Here is a 15580-nt window from a genome sequence, read left to right on the forward strand (position 1 = left end):
TCAGCTACAGAGTCAGTGAGACCATGGTCACTGTGAAATGGGCAGAGTTCCAGCAAAATCACTGGCAAAACTCATTTTTAATTAGATGGATAGTTCTTTGAATACCCGGGTGCCCAGAACTGGTTGTGGTATGAACATGTTCTAAAACTTTCCCTCGTAAAGGGACTGGAACAAATTCTTGGTCCGATGGGAGGAGGAGGAGATTCGTTGTCCTATTCTCTATGAATCTCCATGATGTCCCACAAGATCAAGATTACAAAACAGGTTGGGTTTAAAATACCTTCCTTAGTAGTGCAGGACTTTTCTGCTTCCCACAGTCAGGATAGGGCGTCTGCTTTAGTATTCTTGCATCCTGGACATGGATAAGTAACAGTAAAGTTAAATGGAATAAAGAATAATGCCCAGTGGGCTTGTCTAGGGTTGAGGCGTTTGGCTTTCCCTATGTACTAAAGTTTTCTGTGGTCAGTTAACACTAAAAAGTTAGAACGAGAGCCAAGACAAAGTGATTCTTTAATGACTCGAAAGCTTCTTCAGCCCTCATATCCGACTTAAGAACTTTCACTTTACCTTTCAACTTTGATGTTAATGGTTCAGCTACAGAACGGAAACCTCTGATTAAGCCACTGTAAAAATGGGCAAAACCCAAAAACCTCTGGAGCTCCTTAACAGAGTGTGGTTTAGGCCCCTGTACAACCGCACTCACCTTGCTGTCCTCCATGCACACTCCTCCCTTATCAAGGACATACCCTAAAAAAGAGATTTTTGTTTTGGGAAACTCCTCAGCTCTCACAAATAGATTACGCTCTAACAGTCTTTGGAGGACGAGTCTGACATTTGTCTGAGCACACCAGAGTATTGATAATATAGACGATGACCTAGGGATCCAACATGTCTCTTATCAACATCATTGAAGAAAGCCTGACTCACCGAGGGGACATTAGCCAGGCCATATGGCATTACCATGTACTCATAGTGCCCAATGGTGGTCACAAATGCGGTTTCCATTCATTACTCTCACTTATTCTGATGAGGTTGTAGGCACTTCTGAGGTCTAACTAAGTGAAAATTGAAGCCCTACTTAACCACTCAAGGGCTGCGGGAGCTAAAGGTAAGGTAAAATCATCACAGCATTCAAACCTATAATCTAGGCAGAGACGCAAGCTCCAAGCTTCTTTTCAACAAAGAAGAAACTGGCGGCAGCAGAAATAGAGGTATGAATATAACCCAACTTTAAAGCTTCTTCTATGTACTCATTTAATGCTTCTGGTTTCTGGTAAAAGGTCAATTACACAGTCTCCAGATCAATGGGGTGATAGTTGACTAGTTGTCTTCTTCAAAAATACTTAATTCAAGCCTGAGTAACACTGGGGGACACAGGTGGGGTTACTAGTATCAGGACTCTCATTACTGGTTGCTCTCATTGGCAAGAAAATACAGTTCTTGAAAACACAGGCGAGCAGTTTCCACATAGACAACATTTATTTTGCCCCCCTCTCTGCCTTATCATTTTCCTTCATTTACCTAACCCCTTAAATAGCCAAGGCCCAAAGTTTTACTACACACTCCTATAACCAAAGAATAGCTCAACTAGTTTGCACTGAAGTGCCTGTAGTTACTGAATAATACGTCTTAGTATATAATCAGCCTGGGATTTTTAGCCAGTGTTGCTGTCATAAGTTTTTTTGGGTTATGTGCTGCTCTGGCTCAGTCTGTAAAAGCTGAACAGCAGATAACTACGCAGCACTCGCTCAATGGTCAAAAGTGAAGGGTCTATTCCAACCTTTTGATGTTACTGCCCCAAAAAATAACAAAACAGCAGCCTATCAGTAGCTGGATTTTTACATTTTTATAATGAAAAAAATATTTTACAGCACATTTTGTAGGTTTTTGTACAACAAATTTTTGACGTTTAAGGTAATTACACCACATTAAAGTAAAAACATCTTCCCAGCTGGGGTTCCTTTTAAGTACTGAGTAACTTACAGAACTGCAGTGGAAGTTCTTAGTCCATCCAGCCTCTATCAGCATAGAAACTGAAGTTTGTTAGACTCTATTCTTCACTTTTTGTTGCACTCTTGATCTTAAAATTGCTGAACTTTAAAACTCAGGTGTGTTCATTCAAAAGGCAGTACTGATGATGTCACTGATGTAACAGAATGAAATTAAACAAAAAAAAACCCCCAAAAAAACTGGGAATCAAAATTTTAATGTCTAAAATGTAAAAAAGTGAAACGTAGATTCATTTCTTCACTAACACTCTTAGTAGAAGCGAAAGTATCATTTGAAAATACTCAGAAAATTACATATTGATCAAAATGTTGCTTATGTACTTGGACGCTGCACACCTCTGATCATTGTTCAGCTGCTGAAGTCCAGATGTGTGCTCTGTCTACACAACTTTAACCTAATATTAAACCTCACCTAGAAACAGTCCTGACGTCTTTATGTTTCTCCTTTTAGATTAGCGGCAGAGAGACAGACATATCGGAAGAAGGATGATGGGACTCGTGAAGAGATCAGTAAAAGCACACTTCATTTACCCAAATGTCTTTCAAATGAGGCGTGGTCAAAATGATTCCAGTCCTCATAAAACCTGTTACATTGCTGCAGGTCTGCTGGAAATAGCTCTGTTTGTTTGATAAGCTTCTGTAATTCACATTACAAGCCTCAATGCTCAACTTTGGTTTCTTTGCTGAAGTTTTGATGGTTCACATTCATGGGTGCAGGTCAATCATATCTGTGACTACAGATATACAAATAACAGCACAAGTCGTTGCCATGAAGATCAGTACCTCTAATGCATTAATGCTTTTGCAGTGTTTACTGACACGAACTTCAAATTAGCCCCTGCTGCCATTTCTTCTGAAACAGTTTTTGGAGGTTAAGAGTTCTTTTCAGTTTTGTATTTGAAGCAGGTTTGTAATTTTGATTGTTTTAATGTCTCAGTGAATGTTTGCTACGTTCTTCTGGTTTTGGAACAAAGTTTTACACAACATACAATATGAAGCAGACGCAGGACCAAAAGTATAGTCTAAAATAAAGCTCGCTGTTTCAGGATATTTGTATAAGGTATCATTTTGAATAACTGATCAACAGGTTTTAGATTTTTTACCATGTAAGCTAAATCTGCCTTAAATGTACTACCTTGTTAAAACAGGCATGTCCTGTATTTTGGATGTTAAAGACACCTTGTTTTTACCAGCCTTTCAGGTTCTGTATTCAGAGACCACCTCAGGAGTAGGAGGACCCGACACAAGATCAGTGTGTTTGACCACAACAGTCATAAACACAAAGAGAATCAGTTCTATTCTGTCTGCATTGTGAATATCAGCACAGAATCACAGACGGTTTGTACATCACCATGCAAAGAACCATTTAATCATACAAAGGGTTGTTTGAGTGTTCATGGTTCTATGTAGAACCATTTTCTTTACTAAGGAACCACTGTAGAACCATCTTTTTAGAGAGTGTAGTGAACTCAGAATGAAGAAGGAAAATAGCTTTAAGAAATGCGCCACTGCTGACTGCAAAGTGGCAAACAAGCACCACACTGTCAGTATAACAGCAACTACTAAACATTAAAGTGTTAACTAGGATAGGAGAGCGGTGCTAGCACTAGGTTAGCCATACATGTGGAATTCCAGGTAGCTGCCACTCCAACTCCAATCACTCAACTTCATCAGAATTAGAGACAGAAATGAGTTAAAGTGCCTTGAATTGATGACATATTTTTTTGAGAAGTGGTGGAATCTGTCACGTGTTTATGATCCACATGACTGAATGTAGATTTCTTTGAAAACCTCTGTTCTGTGAATGTCAACAATAAATATATAACCCAAACATCACCGTGTGATTTAGCTTTATGTCACAACCACATGATTTACAATTAGGAATAGGAAATCACTAATGTGTTCAGCTTTGGCCATTTATTATTTTACTATGACTTTCAGCACGTCTCAGCCAATCAGATTTCAGAACCAGACCTTTCCACCCCAATGAGTACTGACTGCAAACTACAGGAAGGTGGAGCTGGATATCATGGGCTTTTAGCAAATGACAACTCTAGGGGGCACATCACTCTGTAATACGTCACAATGCATTTGACACAGAATCACTGATTGACTGAGTGAATCTGCAGCTTTATCTAGATGTGAATCAAAGCCGTCTTAGCAAATTCAAGTCCAGAATACTCAACTTCTGGACATGTATTAACTGCAAATAAAACAATGTGGGTGCCAAAGCTGAAACCTTATTTTTTCTCTGAAAGAGGGGGAGGGTCTTACCACCCGCCCCACTCAGATACACCCCACTTCCCGACACTTCCAGATTTTTACTTCATAGAATCTTCATGCTTGATGTGTTTGAATTATTGTAAAAATGCTCTTCTTTCATTCAGTTTTGGTGGAAACAAAATATCCAACACATCATTTTCCAATCAGGATTTCTGTGGTATTCCATTGGTCAGAATAGTAGCTGCACTACATTATGGGATTGTTCCACCATATTGGCAGGGTTGGTTCTTTAGTTTACATGCTGCAAATATACAGTATGAGAGTTTGAAGAGATGCTGTTTTATTGTTGTTTTTCAGGCATGTGATGCTGCACGTATATGTCAGTAAACAGTTAATGTTAGCTGGGTAACTTTTTTTGTAGCTGTGAGTAGCAAGTGGCATTATGGACCATTTATGCCTTATCTGTGATGATTAGATGCACTGAAATAATGTTAGGCGTTTGTTTTGACTTCTTCACAAAGCCCATTTCAGCCTCTGTAGTAAAATATTATTGTAAATACCAAATTCACAGAAAACAGACAACGACGACATGTATTACATTTGTTTTTGGCTTTGGATGGGTAGAACACAACATACTCTATGGGACAGAATCTCACTTTTAAACAGCCACAGTTACATATTTTAACTGCACCTGGAGCTTTGAATTCAAATTAAGTTAGCGAGAATTAAACAAATAGATGAAGTAAGTTAGTATGGCAGCTTTACCCTTTGATTTCTTTACATGTTGAAGTCTTGTGTGTAAACTTGCAGGCAGTCTTTTACAGATGAAGAGTCAGTATTTTTCCATTCAACATTGACGGCTTCAAACAGTTGAAAAACACTGCCGATCAAGTTTGCGTTTAAGGTGAGACTAAATATTCTCTATAGGATTTAAATCTGGACTCTGACCAGCCAAAACCATCCGTTAAAACCATTAGTATTCTGGGCTTGGCTCATTTTGTTTGCACGAGAGTGCACATATATATACTCTCATATCACTCTCATATCCTATGCCATATGAATGAAATATATGTGCAAAAAATGTGCCATTTTTGAATATTTAAATACTTGTCAATATATGCATATACATGACAATATATTGAAATATATGTACATATGTAGATCAAAATATATAATTGTGGCAATTTTTCCAAAAAGTTGGGACGCTGTGCAAAATGTTAATAAATGCAAACTGCAATGATGTGCAAATCACTTTAAACCCTATATTTTACTGAAAATAGTACAAAGACAACATATCTAATGTTGAAACTGAGACATTTTATTGGTTTTTGAAAAATATATGTGCATTTTGAATTTGATGCCAACAACACGTTCCAAAAAAGTTGGGATGGGGGCAACAAAAGGCTGGTAAAGTTGTGTAAGCTAAAAAAACACATGGTGGTTGATTGGCAACAGGTCAGTAACATAATTAGGTATAAAAAGAGCATCTCAGAGAGGCTGAGTCTTTCAGAGGTAAAGATGAGGAGGGGTTCACCACTCTGTGAAAACTGCATGATCAAATAGTGTAACAATTCAAGAAAAACGTTTCTCAACATAAAATAGCAAAGAACTTTTGTTTTTCATCATCTACAGTACATAATAACATTAAAAGATTCAGAGAATCTGGAAAAATCTCTTTATGCAAGGGACCAGTATTTGCTGGCTGAAAGACCACTGAGCTTGTTATCAGTGCACAGTTCAAAAGCCAGTATTCATGATGGTATAGGGGGGCATTAGTGCACATTGTATGGGTGACCCGCACATCTGTGAAGGAACCATTAATGCTGAACGATACATGTTTTGGCAGCATATGCTACCATCCAGATGACGTCTTTTTCAGGGAAGGCCTTGATTATTTCAGCAAGACAATGTCAAACCACATTCTGCATGTATCACAACAGCATTGATCTATATTAAAAGAATCCGGGTGATGAACTGACCTGCCTGCAGTCCAGACCTGTCACCACTGAAAACATTTGGTGCATTGTGACTCCGAACTGATGAGCAGTTGAAATCCTATATCAAAGTTCCCAAACACTTACAGAGTGTTGTTAAAAGAAGAGGTGATGGAACACAGTGGCAAACATTCAAAATGGACACATATTGTTACAATACATTTTGTTTTTATTTACATTTTGCACAGCGTCCCAACTTTTTTGGAAATGGGGTTGTATAATGTGAATAACAAAGACCTAAAACAGAACACCATACTTTGCTTTTGTAAGAACAGATGATTTGCTGTTTACATTTACAAACTGATGGTGATCAGTCAGGTAAGATCTGAATCAGGAAAGAGCTGTTCCTGTTACCCCTACAAGGTTTTAGTAAGATAGAGTGGTCTATCGTATCAAATGCCGCACTGAGATCAAGCAGAACCAGCAAAGACACATTTCCTTAGTCAGAGAATAGTAAAAGATCATTTACAGTTTTCTCTGTCTCTGTACTATGATGTGGCCTAAAGCCAGACTGAGATTTTTCATGCAGATGATTCCTTTGCAAATAGGAACTTAGTTGTTGTGCCACAGCTTTTTCCAAGATCTTTGATATAAAGGGAAAATTCAAGGTCTATAATTTGATAGTTTGCAGGGATCAAGGTTAGCTTTCTTAATCAGAGGTCTAATTACTGCTAGTTTAAGAGTTTTTGGAATAAAGCCAAGGCTAAGAGAGGAGTTTATTGTTGACAGAAGACGCTTAGTTATTTCTGGCTAAATTTCTTTGAGTAAACGTGTAGGTACTGGATCTCATATGCAAGTTTAGGATTTTGAGGAGGAAATAATATTTGAGGAGGAAATTTCAAACCCCTTGAAAGCTGAAAGTCTAGACCTTAATCACATCTTGATCACATTCAAACCCAGAGAAACACTTCATTTCAAACCGATTGTGGTGGTTGTGGTGAATTTGGACCTCTTCCTTTTTGAAAAACCATCAGTCTAACTCTTAACATTTCTTCCTGCATTAACCCCACTGACACTTTTTGTACTGGAAAACCTCAGGGTCACTGCTGAAACTCCAGCTCAGTAAAGATCAACTGGTAAAGTTAGCATCTAATGTTATATATATATATACATATATATATACATATATATATATATATATGTAAAATCTAAATCACAACAAAGATTGCACATTCCCCTGCTAGGACACTTTTTAAATTTGTGTCTCACTTATTGGTGACATGACAGCAATCCTGACTTACAGGTACAACCACAAGCTCACTTTGGCTGTTATGTCTGCATATTTGTCTTTTGGAATGTGTTACTTTAGTGTATACATTGACTTTAATTACTGCTCTTTATCAAAGTCACAAAGATTGCACACACCCCAAATAGGACACTCTTTTATACTTGTGCAACTCTTTTGTCTCCCTTGTCAGTGTTATGACAGAGGTTATTAAGAGAGTAAGAGGATTTAGCATACACAAGGCATTGATTTATTTTTATCTATCCACCAGGCTTTGTGCGCTACTGCTGACCTATAAAATTAGTAAGAACAAAGTGATGTCCTGTGTATGTTTATATAGGAATCTTCCTAGGTTCCCTGCTATAGGAACAAAAGCTTGTATCTACAAAATAGTCACTGGAGTCACAGGAGAGAAAAAAACATTCTTGACTTGTAATGGAAGTCAATGTAATGTTGTGCGGTTCATTGTGAAATTTTAACACAATGCAAAAGGTAACTGGAATTTCCAAGTTATGTGAAAGTGAAAAATGGAGATACAAGGTTTTTGCATGACGGCAATGATATATTAGGGGAGCAACCAGTGCAGTCTCATCAGTCTCATTTTTCTACTCATGTTTATACAGTTGTGTTTCATCAGTATGGTCTATAACAACAGATTCATTCAAACAGTCATTCAAATGCAGTGGTGGAGATGATTGATGAGTAACATCTGTCAGGACCAGCCACTAAAATAAAAAAGAAATGTACATCAGTTTGACATTCTGGGTGACAAAGAGCATTGAACAATACAAGATCAGTTTATTAAAGGCTGAATTACCTGAAGTGTGATTGAGTGCAACAGGTTTCGTATCTGAAATAGAGATGAATGAATGGAATTACATGCTATAAAATTTAAGTAACAAAAACTACAGTTAAAAAGCTTTTTAGAATAACCTATATTTTTACACTCAGGCTAGTACAAAGCCACCCATCCATTAATTATGAGAATGCTGAAATAATGCATAAAACCGACATTACTCAACAAATAGCAGCCGCCTATCCCAGCGGTCACTGGGCAAAAGGCAGGACATACAGACATATATTTTCACAACTAGGGGCAATGTATCATCTCCAATTCACCTGACTGCATGTCTTTGGGAGGAAACCCACACAGAAATGGGGGGAACATGCAAACTCCACACAGAAAGGACCCTGGATTCGCCCAGCCGGGGAATCAAACACAAGCCCTTCTTGCTGTGAGGCGACTGCATTACCCCACACACATCTGGCTAGCTTAACATGTACATCCCTCTTCACTTACTAGACTTTATCCTCTGCTTCTTCTTCCACATGAACAACCCAACACAGCCAGTGAGGACCAGCAGGAGAACAACCACAACTGCACCAACAATGACACCAACTGAACCTCCACCTGAAACACCTGAGTTACATCAAGACATCTGTTATCTGCCATGGCAATAAAATAAATGTTGAAAATGAAATGTTATTATTTTCCATGAAAATATTCTCCTACCATGCAGGATCCTGCGATGAGCCCCCTGTAGCACTATATCCTTCTCCAGGCTGCTGTGCTGAATGATGCAGGTGTAGTTGTGTTTGTTCAGCTCCTCAGGTGAGACAGTCAGAACGCTCCTCTTCTGGAAGGTTCCGTCCTGGTTGGGTAGCGTCTCTCTGAGCTCCATGTCTTCATGCAGATCCTCTCCATTCTTCTGCCAGGAGATCATCACTGCTTTGGGGAAGAAACCTGTAGCATGACACACCACTGGAGAAGAAGAGTACTTCTGGAACAGAGACACCTCAGGAGAGACTGGAGAGAGAGAGAGAGAGAGAGAGAGAGAGAGAGAGAATGATATATACAGAGTGGAAGAAAAAGAGGGGAAATGAAAAAGAGATCATTTCAGTTCACTAAGTGGTGACTCAATCATCACTTATGACTAGTTTATTAACATGACGTTTACACCCAGCCCAGTCATCCATGTCCTGATGAGTAAATAGTGTCTGAACAGTACAGGGATACAAAACAAAAGTGATGCATTGCTGCATATGCATATTTCTTATAGTGAAGGAGTTCCTGTCGGGGGCAGCCAATGTGGTGCTGTGTTGCTGCCAAAGGGACACGGAGCAGCCAACCGACCAGGGTAGGAGGCACTGCTAGACTGGTCGCTGCCACCAGAGGGAGGCAGAGAGCAGCCTAAGAGGCAATCACTGGCAATTTGCACCACCTGTGTGAGCTTTACTTAAAGAGAGCTGTCCCAGCCCCCTGTGTTCAGTTTTGTCTCGGCCTGGCTGGTAACTTGGGTAAAAACTCTTCTCCAGTCTAATCTCTTTTGTACCCTTGGTTTCCAAACCAAGTCTTGAGCTTTCTGACTCACAACATAAGTACAAAAATGTAAGTAAAAAGGTTTCTTTGGGGTTTATTTTGAGTTTATTTGTGGAGTCAGCTTTCTATTCTGCATCTGGGCCTAAATCAGCTGCAGGGTCTAGAGTTGACCACCCCATCACAGTTACAGAGAAGTTTTTGGTTTGTTTTTTCAATACTTTTGCCAAGTATTGTGTTAATTTTGTACAGTGTATACACATGAGTGCTGGACCTCTAATGGAAAACCCTACAGCAGTATAAGGAATATTTCCACTTACGTAGCTGCTCTAAAATGAAATAATATGTAATACAGCTTAATATTACTTTTCTGGAAGTAAGTCCACTGTAGTTACAGTAACAGATCACATCACTGTACCTTTCCTCTCCAGAGTGGTTCTGCCATATTCCACATACTTCTTTAACCACGCAATACAGGTGTTCTCCAGATAGGACTTTCGCAAAATGGCTGAACCCATCCTCTCCCACTTCTGTTCGGTAATAACAGCTTTAGGATGAGCTGCAGTCCAGGTGAGAGTGTTCATATCCAGACTGATGAAGTCTTCTCCATCGTAACTGTACTGGTTGTATCCTCTATTAGTTCCATTATCATACAGCTCACAGCCGTACATCACCTGTATTGTATGAAGGCCTGCATGCACACACACAGAGTTAGTTCAGTTCAGCTGTTTGTTCATCACTGACTGCACCATCCTACACTCTATGTACAGTACACACCCAATACACTGAACTTAAACCAATCAGCACACAGTTCTACAAGCTATAACCACTCCCAAACACACTCACCAATCAGAGAAACACATTCGTTTAATCACTGAAAAGAGCCAGACTGCACTGTGCATTGCTCAGTCAGATGATCATTTCCTGTCACAGTAGGTGGTCCAGGTTCTGTGAGTGTTCATACTCACCTCCAGTGTGATTGAACCGCTCCATTGCTGTCGCCAGATTGCCAGTCAAGACATCCTGGCTACCCTGAAACTTCTGCGTCTCCGTGTTCCAGTAATCTGGTTCATCAGCATCAACCTCCTTTATCCACTCGTTCTTCGGGATCATCTCCTTAACATTACTGTCATAGTACACAATCTGCTCTCCATCCACCAGACCAACAACAGTGAACTCTGGGAAATTTACTTCCGGTGTGACGCCAATGTAGAAGTAGCGCAGAGAGTGGGAGGCTAAAAAGATGAGAAAAGAAAGTCTGTAGACTGACTCGGTGAGGCAGGCATGTGGATCACTACTGACTAGAAAGAAGTACTTATGGGATTTTTCTTGTCTATTTCAGAAATACTTTCAGCTAGCAAAATGGGGTCACCACCAGCAGTGCATATAGTGATTATACAGTGATTTATGTAGGAAGTCACTGTTTTATTTTTATTTTTTATTTTTATGCTCTTACAAAATAATGTAAGAAATAATAAACTCAATTAAAAAGGTAATTTTTTAATATGACTAGGACGCCCACAGGACTACCATAGAGCAGGTACTATTTGGGTGGTGGATCATTCTCAGCACTGCGGTAACACTGATGTGGTGGTGGTGTGTTAGTGTGTGTTGTGCTGGTGCGAGTGGATCAGACACAGCAGTGCTGCTGGAGATTTTAAACACTGTCCACTCTATTAGACACTCTTACCTTGTCAGACCACCTTGTAGATGTAAAGTCAGGCAGTAGCTCATGTGTTACTCCACAGTTTGTGTTGGTCATCCTCTAGTCCTTCATCAGTGGTCACAGGACGCTGTTGGCTGGATGTTTCTGGTTCTCAGTCCAGCAGAAACACTGAGGTGTTTAAAAACTCCAGCAGCACTGCTGTGTCTAATCACTGTCAGTGTCACTGCAGTGCTGAGAATGATCCACCACCATAATAATACCTGCTCTGTGGGGGTCCTGACCACTGAAGAACAGGGTAAAGCATCAGAGAAACAGACGGACTACAGTCTGTAATTGTAGATCTACAAAGTGCTCCTATAAAAGTGGACCTGATTAAATGGAAAATGAGTAAATACAAGGTAGCTGTAAATACAGTGTCCAATGGGTGTACACATATATCAAAGCACAATGACGTACTGCACACTTCAGTTTAGTTTGTATTTTTCACTGTAAACACCTGTTTATTGCTATATGGCAAGTGATTATGTACCTATGTACTGACTATTCCACCCATTCTGTCCATGTTGTGGGCAAGTACTGCATTTAGAGTACCAGTCAAAAGTTCGGACACACCTTTTCATTCATTATTTTCTACATTGTTGATTTAATATTGAAGACATCAAAACTATAAAGGAACATTTATGTAGTAAACACTCTTGGCTTTTTGTCCATCAGTAGTGATGGTCACCTGGAGTGGTGTTAACTGACAGGTGTTAATTTATGTAATTAACAGGTTGCCTTGTGAAGAGTTAATCTGTGGAACTGCTTGTCTTAATGTGTTTGAGAAGATCAGTTGTGTTTTGAGGAGGCAGCACTGGTACACAGTTCTACAGTTTTGTATTGAACTGTGTTCCTTCATAGTTTTGATGTCTTCAGTATTAATCCACAATGTAGAAAATAATAAAGAAAAACATTAAATGAAAAGGTGCGTCCAAACTTTTTGACTGGTGCTCTCTGTAAGACAATTAAACCAATTGTTTCTAAATGATTTCTAGTGTTTGAAATTCATGCATGCATACAGGTGAAAACAGGTGAGCTTCACGGGTGAATTGGTGACTTCACGCGGCACGATACAGTACATACTGGCATACTAGATGGTGATGATGGACATTAAAACTATGACAGACTATTGATTGTTCAGCTGTGCTGTACTGTATTCATTGGGGATTGGGTCCATTGGTTTTCTTTTTTGTTGTTGTTGTTGTTGTTGTTGTTGTTGTTGTTTTTGGATTCTCTGTTATGCTATTTCTGAATAAAAGTGAATGTTAGGCTACATCTGAGCAAATGCTATACTTTTGATTGAGGTACGTGCGGTTAATAAACCGATTTAGACTTGGGCAGAAAGTATCTGGAAGTGAATGAAGTGAGTATATTTTGCTAGCTGGGCAGGGGAGTGTTAATATCACGATGTACCTGGATGTGAGCCAAGCATTTGGGTCAGAATTGGGCCAATGAGGTTCAAGCTCGGCGTGCAAAAGTAAGATCTTACATCGTGATATCAACATGGATTAACTTTCCAAAAGCGAAACAAAACCCAACGCTGATTCAACCTTGATCCACCACGCTGATTCAACCGTGAATAGACGTTGAAATGCCAGCTGGGTGTCTCTGAGTGATGCATTGTCTACCACAATTCAGTCAGAGTGAAACTGGAAAGGCAGCTGAGATCAGACTCACCTGCTGGTGTTAGATGGACATTAACTGAGAGGAGAAGCAGGTATTTCAGTACCAGCGTACAGTGATCCATTTTCAGCAGTTCATGCTGTAGAACTTCTTACTAAAGAACTTTTTCTGCGTCCACTACTTCAGCACTTCCTTCTACACTAACTCGGCAGTAGCTGGGGGAGTGGCTGGGTTGCCAGATGAATGAAATTCCTCCTTACTGGAACGTTATGTAAATATGTACCTATGCATTTTGGAAGCGTACAGGTCTGTAGTAGGAGAGAATAAAATGACAGTTTACAATATATAAACTACAGATACACAAGCATTTCTGGCAGACCACCCTGTGAGATGACCCACCTATGTCTGTCCTTGAGGTCAATGAAGATTTTAAATGTCTTAAAATCTGTAAAGGGGCACATACATATATTAGTTTTTCCAGAGAGGAAATGAGGAATTTTGGTCAAGATCTCTCACCATTTCACTCACCAATTCCACCATTTTAAATAAATAAATCCATAAATAAAGTTTTTTCCCTCAATATGGCAACCCTGCAAGTCCGTGCCTAGGCAGTGGGATATTTATAGCCTCCAGCACATGACAAACCTAGGCTATGTAGTCACTCTGTAAATCCAACTTTCAACTACAAAATAGGACATGGAGGTGCTGTAAACATATAAGGCATCTTTATTTCTGTATTTTTAGTGCATGTGTATAACAGAGTTTTGGTAACATGATTATTAGGCTCTATTAGACTGTACTGTTATTGTTAGGTTTTTTCTTCTTCCTCTCTTTGTTCTTTACTAAAATGAATCATGCAGACCAAATTGTAAGATGTACAGACATGATACTTGGTCAATGGGTAGTAGTCCTTCCCTCTACTTTGGCTCACGAGCTCAGCCCGGCCTGATGGTGGCATAATGGGGAAGCTTTAAATGTTTTGGTCCATATCTCCTGCACTGTATGTCATAGAGACAAAATTCTTTTTTTCCCCTTAATTTTGTCTCATGGCCCACAAAAAGCCTCAAGAGCTATATAGCTCTGCCAGTTTGAGATAATTTGCATTTTATGCAAAATTACACAGATGTTTGAGTGCAAACTAGTCCCTGGGTTTTTGCCCAATCTACACAAAAGAATCATAAGAGACCAAACTTTAACAATTATAATAAAAATGTTGATATTAACTCTGTGTTGTGTCCAGTTACTACACAAAAATAGGAGTGGAGCTCATATTGCAGTAGTCATGCATATACCGTGCTACAAGCTACACTTTGACCGACTGTCATGAATCGTCACAGGCATGTACCCCAGGGTAGTCAAAAGTGATCTTTAAATTTTGGTGTAGCTTCATCCCTAGGTGGCGCTATAACATGTGAAAAAAGTGTTGTGGAACTAAAGGTTGTCTGATTGACATGAAAATTTGCATGCTGCTATTGTGTGTTGTCCTGGCTCAGGTTCTATGAGGCTGATGTCATATTCAAAAAAATGATGGCTGCTATCAGCCAATCAGATTTCAGCAGGTGTTTGACAGTCTTAAATTTGGTGATCTCCATGAAACTTGATGTGTGTCTCAATGTATGGATTCACTCACTCACACTCTCTCTCTCTCTCTCTCTCTCTCTCTCTCTCTCTTATACTCTTGCTTATTAGGAACCCGCCCACTCGTGCGTGTGATTGGCTGGAGTCCCATAACGATGCTTGCGTCTGATTGGCTGGCTGAAATTGAATGGAGTATTTCTTTGACGGCTGCGCTGGATGTCATCGAGGCTTTCCTCCATGGCGGCTTGGGGCGATTGTTGTAGATCTGAACCGCAGCTCAGCTTGTTTGTTTTATGGCTTGTCTGTCCCTATGTCCAAAGAAATAGCTTAGCTTAACCTCTTGTTCTCTACCCAGTTATTTCTACAGTCAAATCGTAAGCTCATGATCTGTCTCTGTAAACGTTCACTCTTATGCCAACCAGGTTGTAGGAGTGGGTGCCATTTCTTTTGACTGTTTTCTCCTGTTTTGGTATAGTTAGGGAGTTGGGGAAGACTGACTGTGTTTTTGTTTCCCTTAGGTAAGTTAGTTTTCTGAACTCTCTAGCTAGGCTGGTTTTTGTTTGTTGTTTTGGCGCATGCCCACTCTGACGTTCTCCTGTGTCGTGAACACAAAAGAGCAGCATAAAAAGAAAATAACACGACTTGATCTGTTAAATGTCATCTGGATCTCTTTTGTCCTTTTTTTATGTTATGATCATTACGAACCCCTAGACAGGTATACTTGCATACAGAGATTTTTCCAGATTCTCTTTTAATGTTATTATGTACTGTAGATGATGAAAAGCAAAAGCTCTTTGCTATTTTATGTTGAGAAACATTATTCTTGAATTGTTGCACTATTTGATCATGTAGTCTTTCACAGAGTGGTGAACCCCTCCTCATCTTTACTTCTGAAAGACTCAGCCT

The 15580-nt window shown here is 39.5% G+C and overlaps 1 protein-coding gene across 1 annotated transcript; it reads right to left on the reverse strand.

Moving 5' to 3' along the window:
* Positions 1 to 7854: 7854 nt before the first annotated feature.
* Positions 7855 to 13299, reverse strand: LOC118800268 (H-2 class I histocompatibility antigen, Q9 alpha chain-like). The gene is made up of 7 exons (XM_036560478.1): positions 13151 to 13299; positions 10737 to 11003; positions 10187 to 10459; positions 8965 to 9258; positions 8752 to 8871; positions 8269 to 8301; positions 7855 to 8176 (listed from the first exon to the last, which is right to left on the reverse strand). The coding sequence occupies exons 1-7, from the start codon at positions 13218 to 13220 to the stop codon at positions 8121 to 8123; spliced, it is 1113 nt and encodes a 370-aa protein (XP_036416371.1). The 5' UTR covers positions 13221 to 13299; the 3' UTR covers positions 7855 to 8120.
* Between the last annotated feature and the right edge of the window lie 2281 nt (positions 13300 to 15580).

This window comes from Colossoma macropomum, unplaced genomic scaffold (assembly GCF_904425465.1).
Source record: "Colossoma macropomum unplaced genomic scaffold, Colossoma_macropomum, whole genome shotgun sequence".
Taxonomy (NCBI): domain Eukaryota; kingdom Metazoa; phylum Chordata; class Actinopteri; order Characiformes; family Serrasalmidae; genus Colossoma; species Colossoma macropomum.